The 23,610-nt window shown below is 46.3% G+C and overlaps 1 protein-coding gene across 1 annotated transcript in view; it reads right to left on the bottom strand.

Annotated features, from left to right (window-relative positions):
* Positions 1–365: 365 nt before the first annotated feature.
* The window catches only part of NOS1 (nitric oxide synthase 1), a 93,269-nt gene continuing 70,024 nt past the window's right edge, over positions 366–23,610 (bottom strand). The window contains exons 23-29 of the mRNA XM_037817229.1: positions 12,967–13,177; positions 12,216–12,303; positions 11,493–11,614; positions 10,279–10,427; positions 9,122–9,316; positions 7,310–7,428; positions 366–5,710 (exon numbers count right to left, since the gene is read on the bottom strand). Coding sequence (XP_037673157.1) covers positions 5,695–5,710; positions 7,310–7,428; positions 9,122–9,316; positions 10,279–10,427; positions 11,493–11,614; positions 12,216–12,303; positions 12,967–13,177 — 900 coding nt within the window. The 3' untranslated portion in view covers positions 366–5,694. The remainder of the gene's footprint in view (positions 5,711–7,309; positions 7,429–9,121; positions 9,317–10,278; positions 10,428–11,492; positions 11,615–12,215; positions 12,304–12,966; positions 13,178–23,610) is intronic.

A 23,610-nucleotide genomic window follows, 5' to 3' on the forward strand; every position in this document is an offset into this window, starting at 1 on the left:
CCCCTTGGGTGGGAGCCCAGGGGAAGCTGTTTCTCCAGGTGGCCCACATTTAAGACTGAGTGATGTATGGGTATAAAATCCAGCCTTGTTGTTCCAAATCCGACAGCTCTGAAAAAGCATCTTCAGAATTCCATGCAGGGTTGGCTAAGGCTTCTGTTGAGACAATGTCACAGGAGGACTTCTCCCTCTGTCCAGCTGGGCTTCCCTGCTTCCCTGCCCTGCCCTTCCCTTCCCTAGTGCTGATCCCAAGAGCCCCCCTCTCCCCCAATAAACCTCCTGCATGCTAATCTCCAACCCAAGACGGTGGGTGAAGGTGTGAGAAACCCCAAGCAAATCAAACAGAAGACAACAGTCAGTCCAGTTGAATCCACTTTTAATATGGTAACCATAATGCAAACAGGCATAAGTAGACTTTTGTTGATTTCCATAAAATTAGAAGATGAGAACTATACAGAAGAGCATGCGGCGAGCACAGCCTGGGCAACCGCGCGAACGGCGGGGGTGGGAGTCTGTCCTTCGAGGAAGGTGCTGGAGCACACGGGACGCTTGGCAGAGATTTAGCAGCATTGAGAGCTCAGAGGTAGGGGGAAAGTCCGAGTTTCCGACAGCATGGTGGAGAGCGGGGCAAGATATAACACCGGCCCTGCCCACCTCCCCAGCCTCCCCAGCCCTGGAATGGAAACCTGTGGGTTCTACGATGCGGTGGGACTGCCCGCTCTCGGCCTTCTGGAAAACCACTGCTGAGCCCGGAGAGGGTCCATATCACAACAACAACATGACAACCAAATGGTGAAGGCAGAGCAGAGGGGTGTGGGACTTGGCTGGAATTAACACCGAGATCATAGAATCCTATGGGAACGGAACTGGTCCATCCTTTTGGCTTGGGAGGGAGAATTTGTGAAACCACATTTTTTTTTTTCTCTAGAAATCCTCAGAATTTCAGTTTGGCAGCTGGCGATGGGAAAGAAACCATTGGGTTGAGGGATGCTCTGCTTACTGATTCCTTTCTGATGAGAAAGCCTGGGGTTGCCCATTGAGATTTTGTACCCCCTGAAGGCCGAGAGCAGTGGTTCAAAACCAGGAGTGATTTAGCGCCCCAGGGGACATTGCACAATGTCTGAAGACATATTTGGTTGTCACAGCTGCCAGATGGTGCTGTTGGCATGTCGTGGGCCAACATCCTACAGTGACCAGCGTGGCTCCCCCAATGACAAAGTCTCCTAAAGCTTAGGAGCCCAAGGTCTGGGCACTTTGATATCAGGGAGCCACTGTCTACAGGACTCGGGGAAGCGGCCTCTTAGGACAGATTTGTTCCTGCCAGCCGGGGCCTCATCGTTAATAACGGGCTCTCTTCTGGACCAGGCAAACATGTCCTGCTTGTTCAGTACTGTTCAGACATTCTGGGTCAAAACAAATTCATAAAAGTCCAAAGGTGTATTCACTTCTGGTCACCTCCCTGGCGTGTGGCTTTGACAAGAATTCATAGAAAACAGGCCCCAAACAGACTCTGTTTTCCAGGGGAGAAAAAAGTGTACCTGGACTTCCAAGTCTGAGACACATCCTTTGGGGAAAGGTGGCTTTTCCTCTTGGGCCCTTTTGTTACCAGGCAGGGACTAGCTGTGAACCCAAGAGTGGGGTGGGTGTGAGAGAAAGAGGAAGAGGCCAGGCTGGTGTCAGCTCCCAGAGACCAAATCCATGTCCGTGGGGACCAGCTGTGCTCATCTGCTGGGAGGCAGGGGCCCCTCCCTCAGCTTCTCTGAACCATGTGTCCTCCATCCGAGCCCCCAGCCTTTAAATCTTGAGCCACGTGGGATATTTGGATGCTGGAGGCTTTCCAAGAGTTGGGGGACAACAGGGTATGGAAAGGTTATGTAGGAAGCCTAGAGTAGAATTTCTTCCTCCTTGCATCCTCAGACCAACTTGCCAATTCACAGAGAAGGCTTTGATGGTAAGGTGGGGCAACTGCCATGCTGGAGATCCAGGCCAGTAGACAGAGAAATAGACAAGTACTCACGGCCAGACTAAAACAACCTCCAGAAGTCCAGCATTTTCCTAATGCCACATTAAAAGGCCGTAACTGGGGGCCTGGTGCTGGAGGGGTGAGGGGTCCTGACACGGCTTACCCATCCTGGCAGGAACCACTGGCCCCACGATCTGGGTCAGAGAAGCTCTCACTTGTTTTGGGCTCAGGGCAAAACCTGACCCCTTTGGAAGCCAGAAGCAGGAGGCTGCCAAGAGCTGTGTCTGGCAAGAAAATCCTGTGGTTCTTAGATCAATACCTATTGACAGGGATCCATTTTCTTCCTATGTCCCCAGGCATGGCTGGAGCTTGGAAGGATTCACACAATCAACTCAGGGAGAAGCTGGCTGTCATATCAGTACCTCAAACTCATCTTTCCCCTGAACCTGTTTGTCCTCATGTGTGCCCTTCCTCAGTGAGTGGAAGACTCATTTCACTTTTGTCCCCATCCTAAGTAGCAGATGGGTTGCCGGGTCCTGTTGACTCAATCTCTGGAATATCTTCATTCTTTCATCTGCTTCTACCTTCATTCAATCCTTGAGTACTGCAATAACTCACTACTGGCTCAACCAGCTAGCCATGAGGTCCTTTGCTACCACCAGAACATTCTTTCCCAGGCATAACTCCAAGGGCCTTAATTTCCCCTTGAAAGCCGCTCCCAAGGACTCCCTGTTGCCTGCCAAATGAAGTCTAATTTCCCTGACATGCCACTCACCTGACACCTGTCCACCTTCCCAGTCTTTGCTCTCACCACCCCCACCCAGGCTGGGCTACAGCTGAAGCAGTCCCCGAATTACCCCACTGCTCCCCGTCCGTGCCTGTCCTCTCACTCTTCCCACAGCCTGGCAAACTCTTGCCTCTCAAAATCTGCTGGTGGAATCCCACCCATTACTCGAACCCCTGCCTACTCGACTTTAACCTTTTATAAGAGCAGAACCAGGTTTTGCTTATTTCTGTCTACTCCACGATGTCTTCCACTTATGGGAGAAGAATAAATGTTGTAAATTAAATGAAAAAATAAAAAATAAAAAAAGGCCCCAATAGCTTACTATGGGCCAGGAACTGTACATGGGCATTTTATGGGCATTATCTCCTTTAATCCACCCTGATGTGCACAAAGAGGGGCACAGTTGGTATGTGGACTCAGATCTGCTTCCAAACCCCACTTTGGTGGCTCTGAAGCATTCCCCAACAAAGACAGACACTCCATTCCAAGGAAACTAAGAAGCTCTCTCTCTTCCCAAGGAGTTTAACATCTATCTATTCTTCCTCAATCACAAGATCCAGGCACTGGATTCACAGTGATGGCCGAACTGTATTTCAAGGTCATTCTCATGAAATGGGGTTGGAGCCATACAGATCAAATCAAGACAGAGAGAGAAAGAAATGGCCTGTTACTATGGCAATCCGAAAATGCCCAGTAAACCATGTCTTTCATCACCTAAACCATAATTTGCTAAACCAATTTGCACACCTATTGCTAAACCAGTTTGCACACATATTGTTGGCTACTGGGGGCCGAACGAAAAACCACCACAAGAGGGCAGCATCTACCTACCCTGAATCAGAGTCTCCTAGAAACCTGAATCAGGGCACCACTGGGACTCTTGACTCGTTACAGGGGGGCTTTTTGATATCAAGAACTCTAGCAAGTGAGACAAACACAGAAGACCAGTGTCCTGTCTTCCAGCCAGGGGTGATGAAGCAGGTTGTGTTGGGAATTGAAAGGTGTTTACTGAAAAATAAAAATCTTTCTTGGGAAGAAAGAGGAATTTTAGTTATGCAATCGTTTCTCTGGATTCCCTGATAAAACGAGATGATGTGTGTAAAGATGGTACCTGGCACATCTAAGGGCTCATAAGCATTTATTTCTTGATGGAAAAGGCTTCATGTATAAGGCTTGATTTGGAGAGGGGAGCACTGATAAATTCCTCTTTGGTGGAGCTCAAATGGATGGAAAGAGAGCCCCTGGGAGAGAAGCTACTTGTATTTGAATTCCTTGTGCTGGGAAGGATGAAGAAGGACAATACATTGTTTTCCCTTTAGCTGTTAAGACTCTCCTGTGTTAGCTCTTTTGCACTCGCCATACCCCATTGCAAGGCCCTTTTTAAAGAGGACCAGAGCTTGTTTTCTCTGGAGACTCCCAAACTGAGCATCAAGAAAGAAATGCCCAGTGCACAGTACGTAAAGGAAATGCAGTTTTTCTGGATGACAAAACAAAACAAAACAGAAGGACAGAACAAGCCTTACGTTTCCTTCCATCCCTGGGGTAATCCCGCGAGGCTGGAAGGTGTCACTGGAATTTCTTGGCTCTCTCCGGGTGCTGCCTGACACCAAATTTTAGCACTTAAGTGTGAAAAGGGACTCATTGCCCGCCCCTTTACTCCGAGAGGGCAAGCTCAGCAGGTTGCCTCCCAGGAGGAAATTGCATCGGCCCCAATTCCCGCTGAAGAGCTTGCTGTCCACTTTTTATCTGAGTCCGGGATAATCTACTGGTCAAAATACTTTTATGATATTAAAAATTGAGGGATCATTTCTAAAAGGCCAAAAGACCAAGGGCCAGGTCCCTCCATCCTGCACTGTTGTTCCTATAGAGGAAGCAACAGGACACTCCATAACAGAGTTCTTCTCCAATGAGTTCTGCTCTAACCGGCACCCAGTATTTTATCCCTAAGGGCGAAGCAGCAAACCTCGTTTTGGGGAATAAAAAAATAACCATGAGGTTCTCCACTGACAGTGTTGCCAGTCTCCTAAATCGTAAAGTTCAATCCACTCATGCTCTGTAGCTTCGTGGCTATATGAGGAAGAGTGACTTAGCCGAAGTCACACTGTGGCTCAGTGGCAAAGACAGGAAGAGCCTTATTTCCACAATTCCCTTGGACAACATTGCTTCCGGATGGATTTGCCTGGGGAGGGGGTTAAGGGACGTGGCCGAATGAATGGGCTCCCCTAACTGGTGTTGGAATCTAAATGCATTTAGTTTTGTGATTCCCCCTTTCACGGGGAGATTTTCCCCTTCATCATCATATCCCTGTCCCCAGCCCTTTACAACCAAGACCAATTAGGGTCCTTCCAAGTGCTGCACAGACCCTTAATTACAGATGCACGAGGAATTAGTACGGGCCGGGGGCATGTTTCTTGGCACCTATAGTCTGTAGGCAACTGGCTTGCACAGACAAGAGGACAGACAGAGTCCCGGGCCCGGCACACGCACAGCTCGACCGAAACATCACCATGAAAACGGATAAGGGGAGACTTCAGCTGCAGAGGAGCTGACCCGGCAGGTTCTGTCCAGTCCCTGGGGCATTTCCTGGGGAACGGCGGGAAAACAAGCCCTAACCAGAGCGAGGGCCGCGTCCCAGGGTTTTCATGCACTCGCGATCTGCTCTTGCAGGGACGAGAGAGGGGGACCAGAGTCTCGTAAAAGCCACACGGATTACAAAGCCATTTCAGTGCAGCAGGAAAACTCAAGGAGAGAACCGAAGAGGGCCGAGGAGACCACAGAGGGTGGGAACCCAGAAGAGGGAGACCAGACGTGGCGACAGCGGGGTCACGTGGAGGCCCGTAGAAAAGGTTCAGCAGTGTCCGCACTTACAAAAGCTGCAGCCCAGCCGTCCCCGCCAGGGAGGGCACGGGGCGCCCACCTCCAGATCCATCAGGGCACAACGGTACAGTTAGGAGCTGAAAACCCTGCCGGGCGAGAGGTGGGGAGGGAGTTAGTGTGGGCACAGCAGGGCTGTTCTGTTTCCTTGAAGACACCCAGAGAAAAACCACCCATGCTCCTGGCCCGGCAGCTTCCTGTCTTTCATTTCCTCCTCAGCCCCAGAGACTTGGACAGGATCTGATACGTAGTCGGGGCTTGTCTTGTTGAATGAATGAATGAGTGAGTGAATTAATGAATGACCACCAATACGACACATGAGGACGAGGGATATTAAAAGTTGCTTCATCCCAGGGATGAGCCTGGACCCGGCATCATGGGATTGAGAACATCTTCTTGACCAAAAGGGGATGCGAAATGAAACGAAATAAAGCTTCAGTGGCTGAGAGATTTCAAATGGAGTCGAGAGGTCACTCTGGTGGACATTCTTACGCACTATATAGATAACCCTTTTTAGGTTTTAATGTACTGGAATAGCTAGAAGTAAATACCTGAAACTACCAAACTCCAACCCAGTAGCCTTGACTCTTGAAGACGATTGTATAACAATGTAGATTACAAGGAGTGACAGTGTGATTGTGAAAACCTTGTGGATTGCACTCCCTTTATCTAGTGTATGGATGGATGAGTAGAAAAATGAGAACAAAAACTAAATGAAAATTAGGGTGAAAGAGGGGGATGATTTGGGTGTTCTTTTCTACTTTTATTTTTTCTTATTTTTATTCTTTCTGGTGTAAGGAAAATGTTCAAAAATAGATTGGAGTGATGAATGCGTAACTATATGATGGTGCTGTGAACAGTTGATTGTACACCATGAATGATTGTATGGTATGTGAATATATCACAAAATGGAATTAAAATATTAAAAAAAAAAAAGGTGCTCCATGACAACCAAGGAAGCCGTGATTTTAAAGACAATTACGTGTGCTTTCTGGACTCCGTTTGTTTTCATGTTGTCTTAAGGGAGACAGAGAAGATGCTGAGTTTGAGGAATGGTGTGTACACCCAGTGCTGGTGAGTTGTCAAAGAGACAGGTGGATTCCCACTTAATTTAAGGGCACCCGGCTGTGGCTGTGAGATGCAGGGAACCAGCCAGAGGGCATTTGGCAGTTGATGTGTTAATTGGGAGTTAATGCAAAGTTTAGAGTGAGACTCAATCCAGGTCTCGTGGGTCCTCAGACTGTTTCCAGAAATTTCTAGTGGGTGAGTGAAATAGTCAAAATAATAGTAATTGCAATGTGTGTCTGTGAGCAAGCGCTCAGGGATTTGGGGGGTGAGGGAGGCAGTGGGTAGCAGCAGTGGTAGGAGCACAACTTCCCAGAGATGAGAGCCATCGTCCATCAGGAGGAAGCCAGCCTGAAGCAGTTTCCCACACTTGGGTGGGCCCCAGAATCCCCTAGAAGACATTAAAACACAGATTGCAGGGCCCCTCCCCTGGAGTTTCTGATTCAGCAGGTTTGGGGTGGGGCTTGGGAATCTGCATGTCTAGCAAGTTCCCACATGAGGCCCTGTGCTGTCGGCCCAGGGGCCCCACTTTGGGGACCACTGATCCCGAGGAACGCCATGGTAAATGAAGCCGGACATCCCTGCCCGTCGGGACACGCATGAGAGGGGTGGAGCCAGCTTACTCGTCTGTATCTTTTTTGCTCTCTTCAATGAAGGCAATGGACTCAGATCTAAGGCGATTGGTCACTTCGTACGTCCGCAAGGTGACCCCAAATATATCCTCATGGTACCGGTTGTCATCCTAGAGGACAGAACAGTCAAGGAACAGCCTTCAGGTGTCAGAAAAGAGCTTGGAGAGTGGCAGACACTGCTGACACACTGGAATGGAAGTCTACCTAAGGAAGATGGTTTGTCAAGAAATTGGGTTGAACTCAGTGCCCACTGGGGTAACCTTGGTCTCTGGGACTCTGTTTCAGTAGGACCCTCTACTCCAGGGTGTGGAGTCTTGCTAGCCCAGTTGGCAAAGGAACACTCATGTCATCATCTGGAAATGATGTCAATTCTGAGGTCAGAAGAAGTGATGATGTCAAGTGGAAACCTCACCATTCTCCCCTTTCCTCCTTCCAACTTGTTCCCACAAGCTAAGATTTGGGAAATGTTGGGTTTAGTGTGAAACATCACAGCCCATAGGGACCAGCAGAGACAAAACAACAAAAACATGTATGCTCAGCCCTCAGGGAACTCCTGCCCACAGCTGCCCAAAGTGGAGACTTCTTGGGCATGGGTAAGCTTCTCCAAGGAGTGGGCATCTTTGCTGAGCTTTACCCAGAAACAAACAAGATAAGACGAGCTCCTTCCCAAGGGGCTCAAGAAAAAACACAGTGACGTCTGACTTGTGGCATCTAAGAGGTTCAGAAGCTGTGGGAGCTCGTTTTGAGAATGGAGGGATATGCAGCCATGACTATCCTCAAAGGGCAGTGTCTTTGAGGATTAAACCGGGGAAGACGTTCTGCATCACTGAGGAGGGGCGGGGATCAGGGAACGTGTGTTCAACAAACTGAGAGTTACGGTGATGAACAGAGTGAGTGAAGTTCCAGCATCTCCCTGGGTCCCGAAGGTTTTGAAGAAAGTTGTCTACCTGTGCAGTGGGTTCATTTTGAGTTGGAGTAGTTTTTCACCTTTATTCTTCAAAGTCCCGGGGAACCTATGAAAGTGTCTCCCAAGGGCTGTAGGAAAGAGGCTGAGTGGCTGGAATGGGGGCTCCATAGTTCCCCTCTGACCCCTGATGTTTCTACCAGAAGTTCCTTTTTTACCTACTGGAGTTTAGCATAGCCTTTGACCAAAGGGTTCTTCTGCAGAAATGTTTGGCTCCTGCTTGATGAGGGAAACAGAGATAAGGATGGGCTCATCCCTGGAGCTTTATGGAGGTCTGGGGCTCTGTTTTGTTCTATTTGGGGCTCATACACCCATGACTTTGCTTGCTGGGATGCCACTACCCTCCACTGGGTCTTTGAGTCAATTAGGAAAAGGCACCACTTCTGGGTGGACACAGCTCCATGCCAAGGTGCATGGCTTGGAGGGTCAAGGATGGGGGCACTTTTAACTCCCACTTGCTCCCTTGGACTATCCCCTTTATGCAGTGCTTAACCTACCCAACTGCACAGGGCAGAGCTATGGCTTGGTTTTGGGAGGAGGAAAAGCTGAATTGTTAGAAAAAGGATTGTTTCTATCTAGCTACCAGGAGGTCCACTGCTCTTGGTTCTTGCACACCACAGCCCTCAACCATGTTTAATATGTGCAGCTGCATCCCCAGTGCTCCTTCCTTCTCCATCAATCATGATTTAGGACCACCTGCATCCTCTACCCCTGGTCCTAAGTGGAAAAAATGGGAGCAGGGATGTCATCATGGTTTGCCTAGTCATCAAGACAAGTGGGGTGAGGATGAGGAAACTGGGTGCTAGGAAGGGGATCTGAGAAGCCAGCTGGCCGCTCACCCTCAGCCTGCTGATGAACACGCCAGCGTCCTCCACCGACAGCTTCCCCTGCTGGGTCATGATGCGCTGGATGGCTTTGAGGACATCGGCGGCCATGGTGACGTCCCCGCAGACATAAATGTGGCCCCCTTGCTCCTTCAGGGCTCGGTACACAGGTTCAGCCAGCTGCTCCTGCAGGATGTCCTGCACATATTTCTGTGGGGAGTGGGAAAGCCTGTGAGGAGGGGTGGGGCCTTGTAACCCTCCTGTATTAGGGCACCCCCCCCCCCCCCCCCCTGCCAAAAGCACAGCCTAATGCAGTGGCATGTGCACAGGGAGTCTGGTTGGGAAGAGATGCTAGGGGACAGGAGCAAGGGGCTGGGAAGAGTGAAAAAGGTAAGACAGGAAAGCCACCCCAGAGTGTGTGCGAATGAGCTGCTCCCCACTTTGGGCAACCGAAGCTCAACTCTGCTGGGAGGATCAGAAGAGGGGGGTATTATCTATCTGCAACTCTCGTCCAGTGGTCACTGGACACCCCCACGGGGTGTTAATACCTGTGCATTTCTACCTGGGGGGTTGGTTACTGCTGGCATCTTAAGTGGGAGCTGCAGAGAAGCTCCAGGGCAGACATCAAGAGATACTGGGGCCAGGGGGTGGCTGGGGCAGGTAATATCTGTGCAAAGCTGGCTGTTGCAGCAAGAGCTAAACAGTGAGGCCAAGAGGAGGTGAGTGGGGCACAGGAACCCCTGGGGAATTTGCTTGGCTTCTGCAGGATGCCTTTAACTTGTCCTCAGACAAGGCTGACATTCAGACATGTGGTGGCACAACGGTGCTGGTTGTTAAAAGCATTGCCATACTTCCACACTAGTTGCCAAATAGCTGCCACCCAGGCCCTCTGGTTGCCCCTGCCCAGCTGTCCTGGAGCTTTTTCTGGGACCCCCTGAACCTCCCCAGGATCTGGTAGGAGTGTGCCCACGTCCACTCTCATTGGTTGGTGCCTCTGATGGCTCTCGAAGATTTTAAATAAATATGTTTCCTCTCCATGCTTCCTGAAATACAGAGCAACTTCATGCAGGGGAGTTCACAAAGTGTTAGAAGAGGTGGATCCTTGGAGAGGGATGTGCAAGTATGTGCATGAGTGCATGCGCAAGTGCATGCTTGGGTTGGGTGGGCATCACCTTTGGCTTCTCTGGCTCCCGGGAGTAGGCTGTGTACAGTTCTCTGAAGACCCCCTTGTTCTTGGCCTGCAGGGTCTCCTCCCGGTAGATGTGGTCTATCTTGGATTGCCGGCACCCGAAGACCAGGACCATGGGGCAGGGACTCATCCCTGGGATCAGGAAGGCACCAGGTCACTGAAGCACTGATGCCTGATTTGGAGGGTCGGGGTGGGGTGGGGAGGTGCCCAGGGATGCCAGGGCTGGGGGGCTGTGAACTCTCATGCACACCATGTGGACGCGACACACGGACACTGGGGGCAGGCGGGTACGCATACATGGACAAGCACAAACATGCACACACACACCTGTGCACACATAAACAGCCATGTGCACGCACGCACACAAGCACACACACTAAAGGATGTAGGTGAAGTCTGTTCAGACTCTGGCAGACCTTCCTTCTTGGGTGTCCACAGCCTTCCTTCTGCCCCTAGCAGCCCCCACCCCTCGAACCAGACTGCCTGGGGCCAAATTCCAGCTCTGTGTGATGGCAAGCAGCTTACTCGAACTTTCTATGCCCCAGTTTCCCCATCTGCAAAATGGAAATCATAATAGTATCTACCTCATAGGGTTACTGTGAGAGTTAAATGGAAAGCTTCAGAACCGTGCCTGGTCCATAGAAGTATTTTACAGTCGTTAGCTGTGCTGCTAGAAGGACAGCTCCACGGGGACAGGTGGTTTCTTCCTGTCCCATTCACTGCTAGGTCCCCAGTGACAAAAACAATGCTTGCACTTCAAAAGTGCTCAAGACATCTTTGTTTAGGGTATGTTTCAGTGGTGGGTTTCTTTCTCTCTCTCCTTCTCCCCAAATCGATATATTGTGTGTTTCCCAAAGCAAGGCCAGCCCTTCAACAACAGGCTGGGGGACAAGCACATAAATGCATCTTTTTTGCAAGGCTGGATGCCTACCCCTTCACGTGCTACTTGCATTTTAAGAGGGCGCCACCTTAATGGTCAAAGAAATGTCCTCTGGGGCTGGGATTTGGGCCCCTATCACAGGCCTGAGGAAGAGTAGTTTGGATGGGTCCTTGCGTCATACCACGAACTTCACCTAAGGGCGAGGGCAGAACCGCACCCTCTTCCCGCAGACGGTGATGCAATGGAGGGGGAACCGGGGCTGCCGGGCCTCCCGGGGCAGGGGCTAGGAGCTCAGTGGCTGCTGGACCGTGACCCACCTTTGTGCTGGATATCAAACTGCCGCTGCTGCCAGAAGCTTCGGAAAGGGGCGATGCCGGTGCCCGGGCCGACCAGGATGCAGGGCACTTGGGGGTTTCGGGGCAGGTGGAAGCTGGGTGCCCTGGACAAGGAAGAGCGAGTCAGAAGGCTTGCTGGGCTCACATCCGGTCAAGAACAGCTGAGCCCGAGGGGGGACCAGGTGGCTGCCCTAGGGAGAAACACCTGGAACGTGCAGTGTTCCGGCCTGGACCATGTGCCCATTTTCAGGGTGGGGGTCCCACCGGTTTGCAGAATTCCAGAAACTTGAGGTCCCCAGTTCCTGCATATTTGTCACATGGATGGGGATGATCTTATCTTCCTCATCTCTGAGAAACTAGAGACAGATGGGAGTGGCCAGTGGAATTTGGGTATTTCCACTGGTCTGTATTTCTGCAGAGGCTGAGACCATACTTTCCTGCTTCTTGACTGCAGCCCCAGAACCCAGCATGGTACGTGCATTTGAGAAATGTTTGCTGTACTGAATTGGGTTGGATAGAGAATTGCCTGGCTTGCTATATTGCTATATCCCATGATCCCGTTTCCATAACAACTCGGATGCTGCAGGGCATCACCTTCCCATCCTGGCAGACCCAGGCATCTCTCCAGCTGGCACCCCCACCTGACTCAGGATATCAGTGTCCAGATTTGGGATGGCTGCACATTTCTCTTTGTTTGCCACTCACCCTCTCACAAAGCAGGGGACCACCTCGTCAGCCTGTATTTGGTTGAGCCAGGAGGAGCACACGCCATGGTGAAGTGGTCCTTCTCCATCTAGCAAAATAAGCAAGGTGGGCCGGCTCGGTTACAGCTTCTAAGCTTCCCTGCCCCTGTCCCTGCTCCAACACAGAAAGCCCCTGCCCTGGAATTCACTGTCTACACCCCTTCCTCTAAAAGGGAAGAGGACACTGGTGTGACGGGTGAGCTTGTGGCTGTGAAACTGCCCTGGGCCCCAGGAAAAGGTCTCGGGCACTGTGTTCTCAGCCGCTGGCCGGGATCCCAGCCTCAGAGCTCTCTCAAGCACCATGCATTTTACTTGCTTTATCAAGGAGGGAAAATGGGGGAGCAGAGGTTGGGTGATCTGCCTGAACCCCCAAGCAGCCAGGCCTCAGGCAGCGGAGAGCTCCCCTAAGCACCGGTAGAGGGGGGTGGCCTGCTCTCCTTTCTGCCTCAGGGAGCACAAGGGGGTGGAGGGAGTAAAAGGGAACCCCCAGCCTTGGGAGAGGCTGACTTCCAAATACACACCTCTCCCCCTTCCTAATCTGCCCAGGGTGGCCTCTTGCCAAAGGGGACATTCGCCTGCTCTCTGCTCCCCTGGGTTTCCTGGCCTTGGGTGTGAATTCCCTCCCCGGGTTTGGGATTTTGCATGGGGACAGCAGTGAGCGGTTCCTCGGGGAAGAATGCAGACCCGGAGTTTCTCCTGGCGCCCCTGCCCACCTCGGGTGCGGTAGGAAACGACGGCCACGGTGAGGTGCACCTCGTCGGGGTACATGTCCGGGGAGGAGCTGATGGAGTAGTAGCGAGGCTGCAGCAGGGACAGCTGGGTCAGAAGCAGGGTCGTGGGCATCTGGACGGACGGGAACTCCTCCAGCACCTCCACGATGGTCGGGTTCTTGCCCCATTTCCACTCCTCATACTCCTGCAAGCCCTGTGCCAAGGAGAGGGACAGAAGAGATGGACCCCAGCTCTTGGTGCTCACTTCCCGTGAGGGGCGGACGAGGTCTGGGGCAGGAGGCAAAGAGAAGTCCAGATAATTAACACTGAGAGAGCCATTATTCTGTGCCAGGTTTTAATTCTCCCAAGACCTTACGAGTTAGGAGTATGGTTACCTCCGTTTTATAGTTGAGGAAACGGAAGGATATGGGGTTCCCATGACTACTAAGTGATGATGCTATATATATATATATGTAACTTTTTATTTTGAAATACGTTCAAACTTACAGGACAGTTATAAAAATACTGCAAACCCCATACAGAGAGTTTCCACATATCACTACCTCCGCCCTGCCCAGATACCCACATCCACCAATTCTAACTTTTTGCCACATTTGCTGTTATCCATCTATCCATTTTCTGAACACGTGAGTGTAGTTTGTGTACTTTAGGCTCCTGAACACTTAATCCTGCCATGTACATTTCCTAAGAACAAGGATATTCACTTAGATAAACATCTTAAGTGCAATTATCAAGCTCAAGCTATTTAACATCAATAAAAAGCTTGCGGTTTATATTCCAATGTTTTTATATGTGCCAGTAATGTCCTTTTGAGCGTTTTCTCCTCCCTTGCTAGATGCCTTCCAGGATCATGTATTGCATTTATTTATCATTGTCTCTTTAGATGCTCTTTTTTTTTTTTTTAATTGTGGGAACAAATATCCAACATATAGTTTCCAATCTCAACTACTCCCAAGCATACCATTCAATGGGATTAATCCCATTTACAATATGCAGTCCCCTCACCACCTCCCATTACCAAAACCTTCTCTTCTCCCCAAAGATAAACTCTACACCCATTATGCATTAACTCCCTGTTCCCCCTTCCCTCCAACCCTAGAAACCTGTATTCAAATTTCTGTTGCTATGAGTTGGCATATTCCTGATATTTTTTTTGTAGTTTCTATGGAGCTTAAATTTAACATCCTAAACCTATAGTAATCTTGTTTGCTTTGACACCAATTACAGTAAGCAACTTTCAGTAGTATATGCAAAGTATATTCCTGTACCCCTCCTTCTCTCTACCATCACATGGTTCTTGTCACAAATTACATGTTTATACATCGTGAGTCCAAAGCCAATGATTTATCATTACATTTTACACATTTGCCTTTTAGATACTATGGGAAGTAAAAAGTGGAGTTACAAATAGAAATACAATAGTACTGGCATTTATAGTTACCCATGTTATTATCTTTACCAGAGATCTTTATTTCTTCATGTACCTTCGATCTATTGTCTAGTGTCCTTTCCTTTCAACCTGCAGAACTTCCTTTAGCATCTCTTAGAGGGCTGGTCTAGTGGTGATGAGATACTTTGTTTATCTGGGAATGTCTTAATTCATCCTTCATTTTTTTTTTTTAATCTTCATTTTATTGAGATATATTCACATACCACGCAGTCATACAAAACAAATCGTACTTTCGATTGTTTACAGTACCATTACACGGTGGTACATTCATCACGCAAATCAATCCCTGGCACCTTCATTAGCACACACACAAAAAAAACAAGAATAATAATTAGAGTGAAAAAGAGCAATTGAAGTAAAAAAGAACACTGGGTACCTTTGTCTGTTTGTTTCCTTCCCCTATTTTTCTACTCATCCATCCATAAACTAGACAAAGTGGAGTGTGGTCCTTATGGCTTTCCCAATCCCATTGTCACCCCTCATAAGCTACATTTTTATACAACTGTCTTCGAGATTCATGGGTTCTGGGTTGTAGTTTGATAGTTTCAGGTATCCACCACCAGCTACCCCAATTCTTTAGAACCTAAAAAGGGTTGTCTAAAGTGTGCATAAGAGTGCCCACCAGAGTGACCTCTCGGCTCCTTTTGGAATCTCTCTGCCACTGAAGCTTATTTCATTTCCTTTCACATCCCCCTTTTGGTCAAGAAGATGTTCTCCGTCCCACGATGCTGGGTCTACATTCCTCCCCGGGAGTCATATTCCACGTTGCCAGGGAGATTCACTCCCCTGGGTGTCTGATCCCACGTAGGGGGGAGGGCAGTGATTTCACCTTTCAAGTTGGCTTAGCTAGAGAGACAGGGCCACATCTGAGCAACAAAGAGGCATTCGGGAGGAGGCTCTTAGGCACAACCATAGGGAGGCCTAGCCTCTCCTTTGCAGCAACCGTCTTCCCAAGGGTAAAACCTGTGGTAGAGGGCTCAACCCATCAAACCACCAGTCCCCTATGTCTGTGGTCATGTTAGCAACCATGGAGGTGGGGTAGGCGAATACCCCTGCATTCTCCACAGGCTCCTCAAGGGGGCACTACATCTTTTTTTTTTTTCCCTTGTTTTTCTTTTTTCTTTTTTTTTTTTTTAACTTTCCCTTCTTTTTTAAATCAACTGTATGAAAAAAAAAGTTAAAAAGAAAACAAACATACAGTAAAAGAACATTTCAAAGAGACCATAACAAGGGAGTAAGAAAAAGACAACTAACCTAAGATAACTGCTTAACTTCCAACATGTTCCTACTTTACCCCAAGAAAGTTACCTAATATAGCAACATTTCTGTGAACTTGCTCCTACTATATCCATCAGAAATTAACAGACCATAGTCATTCCTGGGCATCCCCAGAACGTTAAATAGCTTATCTGTTCTTGGATTATTGTTCCCCCTTCCTTAATTGCTCTCTATTGCTAGTTCCCCTACATTCTACATTATAAACCATTTGTTTTACATTTTTCAAAGTTCACATTAGTGGTAGCATATAATATTTCTCTTTTTGTGCCTGGCTTATTTCGCTCAGCATTATGTCTTCAAGGTTCATCCACGTTGTCATATGATTCACGAGATCGTTCCTTCTTACTGCCGCGTAGTATTCCATCGTGTGTATATACCACATTTTATTTATCCACTCATCTGTTGAAGGACATTTGGGTTGTTTCCATCTCTTGGCAATTGTGAATAATGCTGCTATGAACATTGGCGTGCAGATATCTGTTCGTGTCACTGCTTTCCGATCTTACGGGTATATACCGAGAAGTGCAATTGCTGGATCGAATGGTAACTCTATATCTATTTTCCTAAGGAACTGCCAGACTGACTTCCAGAGTGGCTGAACCATTATACAGTCCCACCAACAATGAATAAGAGTTCCAATTTCTCCACATCCCCTCCAGCATTTGTAGTTTCCTGTTTGTTTAATGGCAGCCATTCTAACCGGTGTTAGATGGTATCTCATTGTGGTCTTAATTTGCATCTCTCTAATAGCTAGTGAAGCTGAACATTTTTTCATGTGTTTCTTGGCCATTTGTATTTCCTCTTCAGAGAACTGTCTTTTCATATCTTTTGCCCATTTTATAATTGGGCTGTCTGTACTATTGTCATTGAGTTGTAGGATTTCTTTGTATATGCAAGATATCAGTCTTTTGTCAGATACATGGTTTCCAAAAATTTTTTCCCATTGAGTTGGCTGCCTCTTTACCTTTTTGAGAAATTCCTTTGAGGTGCAGAAACTTCTAAGTTTGAGGAGTTCCCATTTATCTGTTTTCTCTTTGTTGCTTGTGCTTTGGGTGTAAAGTCTAGGAAGTGGCCGCCTAATACAAGGTCTTGAAGATGTTTTCCTACATTATCTTCTAGGAGTTTTATGGTACTTTCTTTTATATTGAGATCTTTGGTCCATTTTGAGTTAATTTTTGTGTAGGGGGTGAGGTAGGGGTCCTCTTTCATTCTTTTGGATATGGATATCCAACTCTCCCAGCCCCATTTGTTGAAAAGACCATTATGACTCAGTTCAGTGACTTTGGGGGCCTTATCAAAGATCAGTCAGCCATAGATCTGAGGGTCTATCTCTGAATTCTCAATTCGATTCCATTGATCTATATGTCTATCGTTGTGCCAGTACCATGCTGTTTTGGCAACTGTGGCTTTATAATAAGCTTCAAAGTCAGGGAGTGTAAGTCCTCCCACTTCGTTTTTCTTTTTTAGAGTGTCTTTAGCGATTCGAGGCATCTTCCCCTTCCAAATAAATTTGATAACTAGCTTTTCCAAGTCTGCAAAGTAGGTTGTTGGAATTTTGATTGGGATTGCATTGAATCTGTAGATGAGTTTGGGTAGAATTGACATCTTAATGACATTTAGCCTTCCTATCCATGAACATGGAATATTTTTCCATCTTTTAAGGTCCCCTTCTATTTCTTTTAGTAGAGTTATGTAGTTTTCTTTGTATAGGTCTTTTACATCTTTGGTTAAGTTGATTCCTAGGTACTTGATATTTTTAGTTGCTATTGAAAATGGTATCTTTTTCTTGAGTGTCTCTTCAGTTTGTTCATTTCTAGCATATAGAAACATTACTGACTTATGTGCATTAACCTTGTATCCCGCTACTTTGCTAAATTTGTTTATTAGCTCTAGTAGCTGTATCGTCGATTTCTCAGGGTTTTCTAGATATAAGATCATATCATCTGCAAACAATGACAGTTTTACTTCTTCTTTTCCAATTTGGATGCCTTTTATTTCTTTGTCTTGCCGGATTGCCCTGGCTAGCACTTCCAGCACAATGTTGAATAACAGTGGTGACAGCGGGCATCCTTGTCTTGTTCCTGATCTTAGAGGGAAGGCTTTCAGTCTCTCACCATTGAGTACTATGCTGGCTGTGGGTTTTTCATATATGCTCTTTATCATGTTGAGGAAGTTTCCTTCAATTCCTACCTTTTGAAGTGTTTTTATCAAAAAGGGATGTTGGATTTTGTCAAATGCTTTTTCAGCATCTATTGAGATGATCAATTGATTTTTCCCTTTTGACTTGTTAATGTGTTGTAATACATTGATTGATTTTCTTATGCTGAACCATCCTTGCATGCCTGGAATAAACCCCACTTGGTCATGGTGTATGATTTTTTTAATGTGTCTTTGGATTCGATTTGCAAGTATTTTGTTGAGGATTTTTGCATCTATATTCATTAGGGAGATTGGCCGGTAGTTTTCCTTTTTTTGTAGCATCTTTGCCTGGTTTTGGTATTAGATTGATGTTAGCTTCATAGAATGAGTTAGGTAGTGTTCCATTTTCTTCAATGTTTTGAAAGAGTTTGAGTAAGATTGGTGTCAGTTCTTTCTGGAAAGTTTGGTAGAATTCCCCTGTGAAGCCATCTGGCCCTGGGCATTTATTTGTGGGAAGATTTTTGATGACTGATTGGATCTCTTTGCTTGTGATGGGTTGGTTGAGGTCTTCTATTTCTTCTCTGGTCAGTCTAGGTTGTTCATATGTTTCCAGGAAATTGTCCATTTCTTCTACATTATCCAGTTTCTTGCCATACAGTTGTTCATAGTATCCTCTTATAATTTTTTTAATTTCTTCAGGATCTGCAGTTATGTCACCTTTTTCATTCATTATTTTGTTTATATGGGTCTTCTCTCTTTTTGATTTTGTCAGTCTAGCTAGGGGCTTGTCAGTCTTGTTGATCTTCTCAAAGAACCAACTTTTGGTGATATTTATCCTCTCTACTGTTTTTTTGTTCTCTATGTCATTTATTTCTGCTTTAATCCTTGTTATTTCTTTTCTTCTACTTGGTTTAGGATTGGTTTGCTGTTCATTTTCTAGCTTCTTCAGTTGATCCATTAGTTCTTTGATTTTGGCTCTTTCTTCCTTTTTAATATATGGGTTTAGTGCTATAAATTTCCCCCTTAGCACTGCTTTTGCTGCATCCCATAGGTTTTGGTATGTTGTGTTCTCATTTTCATTCGTCTCTATATATTTAGCAATTACTCTTGCTATTTCTTCTTTAACCCACTGATTGTTTAGGAGTGTGTTGTTTAACCTCCAGGTATTTGTGAATTTTCTAAGTCTCTGATGGTTATTGACTTCTAATTGTATTCCATTGTGGTCAGAGAATGTGCTTTGAATAATTTCGATCTTTTTAAATTTATTGAGGCTTGTTTTATGTCCCAGCATATGATCTATTCTGGAGAAAGTTCCATGAGTACTAGAAAAGTATGTGTATCCTGGTGATTTGGGATGTAATGTCCTGTATCCGTCTGTTAAATCTAATTCATTTATCAGATTGTTTAGGTTTTCAATTTCCTTATTGGTCTTCTGTCTGGTTGATCTATCTATAGGAGAGAGTGATGTGTTGAAGTCTCCCACAATTATTGTGGAAACATCAATTGCTTCCTTTAGTCTTGCCAGTGTTTCTCTCATGTATTTTGTGGCACCTTGATTGGGTGCATAGACATTTACGATTGTTATTTCTTCTTGCTGAATTGCCCCTTTTATTAGTATGTAGTGGCCTTCTTTGTCTCTCAAAACATCCCTGCATTTGAAGTCTATTTTATCTGAGATTAATATTGCTACACCTGCTTTCTTTTGGCTGTAGCTTGCATGAAATATTTTTTTCCATCCTTTCACTTTCAGTTTCTTTGTGTCCCTGTGTCTAAGATGAGTCTCTTGTATGCAACATATTGATGGTTCATTTTTTTTGATCCATTCTGCAAATCTACATCTTTTAATTGGGGAGTTTAATCCATTTACATTCAACGTTATAACCGTGAAGGCATTTCTTGAATCAGCCATCTTATCCTTTGGTTTATGTTTGTCATATTTTTCCCCTCTGTCTATTAATATCCTTTATTGTACCCATACCGAATCTCTTTAGTACTGAACCTTTCTCCAAGTCTCTCTGTCCTTTCTTTGTTTCTCTGTCTGTAGGGCTCCCTTTAGTATCTCCAGTAGGGCAGGTCTCTTGTTAGCAAATTCTCTCAGCAGTTGCTTGTCTGTGAAAAATTTAAGCTCTCCCTCAAATTTGAAGGAGAGCTTTGCTGGATAAAGTGTTCTTGGCTGGAAATTTTTCTCACTCAGAATTTTAAATATATCGTGCCACTGCCTTCTCGCCTCCATGGTGGCTGCTGAGTAGTCACTACTTAGTCTCATGCTGTTTCCTTTGTATGTGGTGAATTGCTTTTCTCTTGCTGCTTTCAGAACTTGCCCCTTCTCTTCTGTGTTTGACAGTGTGATCAGTATATGTCTCGGAGTGGGTTTATTTGGATTTATTCTATTTGGGGTTCGCTGAGCATTTATGATTTGTGTATTTATGTTGTTTAGAAGATTTGGGAAGTTTTCCCCAACAATTTCTTTGATTACTCTTCCTAGACCTTTACCCTTTTCTTCCCCTTCTGGGACACCAATGAGTCTTATATTTGGACGTTTCATATTATCTATCATATCCCTGAGGTCCATTTCGATTTTTTCATTTTTTTTCCCCATTCTTTCTTTTATGCTTTCATTTTCCATTCTGTCATCTTCCAGGTCACTGATTCGTTGTTCGACTTCCTCTAGTCTTGTACTATGAGTGTCCAGAATCTTTTTAATTTGGTCAACAGTTTCTTTAATTTCCATAAGATCATCCATTTTTTTATTTAGTCTTGCAATGTCTTCTTTATGCTCTTCTAGGGTCTTCTTGATTTCCTTTGTCTCCCGTACTATGGTCTCATTGTTCATCTTTAGTTCTTTGAGTAGCTGCTCTAGGTGCTGTGTCTCTTCTGATCTTTTGATTTGGGTGCTTGAGCTTGGATTATCCATATCGTCTGGTTTTTTCATATGCTTTATAATTTTCTGTTGTTTTTGGCCTCGTGGCATTTGCTGAACTTGATAGGGTTCTTTTAGGATTTGTAGACCAATTGAAGTCCTTACTCTAATTTATCAGATCTGCAGCTTCGTGGAGTACACTTTCTCTAACTAACCAGCAGGTGGCGTCCACGAGCCACCTGTTCTCCACAAGCCAGTTCTCCCCTGCTTAGCCTTTTTGGGGAGTGGGGGAGTGAGTCTTGTGGGGTCCAATTGGTGTACCAAGCTTGCGTGTGTAGTTGGTGTTGCCTGCCCTGTATATGGGGCGTGTTTCTGGGCAGTCAGGGAAGGGGGGTGGCCCTAACAATCAAATCTCCCTGGTGATCCTAGAGTTTTAAAGCTGCTGCAATAGTCTAATCCTTCAGTTCAGTCCTGCCACAGTTTGTCTCTGCCACTGACCCACAAGTCCTTGGTATTGGCGTATGGCTCCTGAGACTTGCAAGTGGGCCCCTCTTCCAGGCCGTGCACCCCCTGGTCCTCTGTTGAGGGATGACTGTGCTATGTCACAGGTGAGTGCCGTCCCCCCAGGGCAGTTCTGGGCTGCTGGGCTGTGTAGGGAGGCTCCCAGTCTGCTGAAATGATGGCTGATTGGGGCTTTGTTAATTCACACTGCTCTACCTTCCCAACTCTGGGACAATCAGCTGAGGTTGCAGGGAAGGCTAATGTCCACGCCCAGTTTTGTGGTGTGTGCCTGTTATTTGAAGCACTTCCGTCACACTGGGTTGTCTGGGGCAGTTCTGGGCTATGGGGCTGGCGATGGGCAGGAGTGTTTCCTGTCCACCAGGATGATGGCTGTGAGCGGACACCCCCCTTTTCTTGGGAATTTGTGGTGTTTAGTGAATTTTCTCAGCCACTGGATTATTGCGTTTTGTCTCAGAGCTCTCCTAGTTCTGCTCTTGACTTGACCTGCCCAAATTGCAGGTCTTTGAAGCTTTCTGTATTGGGCTTCTTAGAGTAATTGTTTTACAAAAAGAAAAAAGGATTAAAAAAAAAAAAAAAAAAAAAAAGGGCCCTCCTCAGAGATCTAATGGGTTATTGAAATGCTAAGAGACAAAGCAACCAGGGCCATTAAGGAAAGGTCCACAGGGCAGAGAGATCATCTTTTCTTCGGGATTTGCATATGCGCCTCAGGGCCTGGGCTCCGGCCTGAGCTCTGCCCTTCCCCCTTCTATGTTCACCAGAACTCCAAAAATCCTCCACTTTTATTTTGGAGTTTTTCGTGTTGTTTTTTTTTCTATGCCTGTCTCCTCTCTGCTGGGCTGGCTGCTCTCAGATTCTCTGGTGTCTGGTCTCCGTCTATCTATGGTTGGAGTTTGGATCAGCAGAATGAGTTTCCGATAAGGGCTGCCACTGCAGTTCTCCCTTCTCCTTCCCGGAGCTGACAGCCCCTCCTCCCACGGGACTGAGCCTGGCAGGGAGGGGCGCGGGTCCCCTGGCTGCAAAAACTTACAGATTTCGCTGATCTCAGCAGTTCCACGTTTTCATGAGTGTTGTATGAAGTATGCCCAAAGTCAGATTGCTCTGTGGTGTCCAGTCCACGCAGTTCCTGGCTTTCTACCTACTTTCCTGGAGGAGTAACTAAAACATACAGCTCACCAGTCCGCCATCTTGCCCCGCCTCTCTCCTTCCTTCATTTTTGAAAGAGACTTTTGACGGACATAGAATTCTTGGTTGGCAATTTTTTGCTTTCAGCACTTTAAATTGGTCTTCCCACTGTCTTTCTGTCTCTGTGCTTTCCAATGAGAAATCAGCATTTCATCTTATCAAGGCTCCCCTGTACGTGACTCATTGGTTCTTGCATGGTTTTCAGAACTCTCTCTTTTTCTTTGGCACTCAACAATTTGATTAAAATATGCTGCAGTATGGGTCTATTTGGGTTTATCCTGTTTGGAGTTCATTGAGCATCTTGAGTGTGTAAATTCATGATTTTTGTTAAATTTGGGAAGCTTTTAGCCATTATTTCCATGAATGTTCTGTCTCTTTCCCTCTTCTCTTCTGGGACCCCCACATTGTGTAGATGGGCACATCTGATGGCATCCCACCAGTTGCTCAGGTTGTGTTCGCTTTTCTTCCTTCTTTCTTCATTTTGCTTCTTGGACTGGATGATTTCAATTGTCTTATCTTCAAGTTCACTGATTCCTTCTCCTGCCAGTTCTAATTTGCTGTTGAACTCCTTGAGGGAACTTTACATTTCTGTTACTGTTGTCTTTAGCTCTGTTTGGTTCCTTTCCATAATTTCATACTTTCTGATAGTCTCTTTGTGTTCCTCTATCATTTTCCTGATTTCCTTTAGTTCATTGTCTACATTTTCCTTTAGCTCTTTGAGGATATTTATGACCTTTGAGCATATTTAAAAGCCTTTTTCTGGTATGTCCCAGATCTGATCCTCCTACTTGATGGTTTCTCATGATTTAATCTTCTCCTTTGCCTGGGCCATCGACTCCTGTTTCTTTGTATGTTTTGTAACCTTTTGTTGAAACCTGGACATTTTGATATTTGAATGTGTTATCACTGAAATTTAGATTCTGAGGCATCTTTTCCTTAAGCTCATATCCAACTAGTGTTGTGACTGAGTTTTCCTTGTATGCCAGGAGCTAGCAAAAAAATGATTTTTTTTTTTATTTATTTCCCTGTGTAAGTGCTGTCCCTCAGAGCTTATCCATACAATGAGCTTAGATGTAGCTTGAGGCCAAAGCATAGGGATCTCCCTGACCCCTTCTGTGCATCTATCTTGTCAGGGGTGTGTGCATGTGGCATTAGGAATGCCCCTGTTTACATGGATATGAATGTCCCCTCTTTC

The sequence above is a fragment of the Choloepus didactylus genome, chromosome 23 (assembly GCF_015220235.1).
Source record: "Choloepus didactylus isolate mChoDid1 chromosome 23, mChoDid1.pri, whole genome shotgun sequence".
NCBI classification, from domain to species: domain Eukaryota; kingdom Metazoa; phylum Chordata; class Mammalia; order Pilosa; family Megalonychidae; genus Choloepus; species Choloepus didactylus.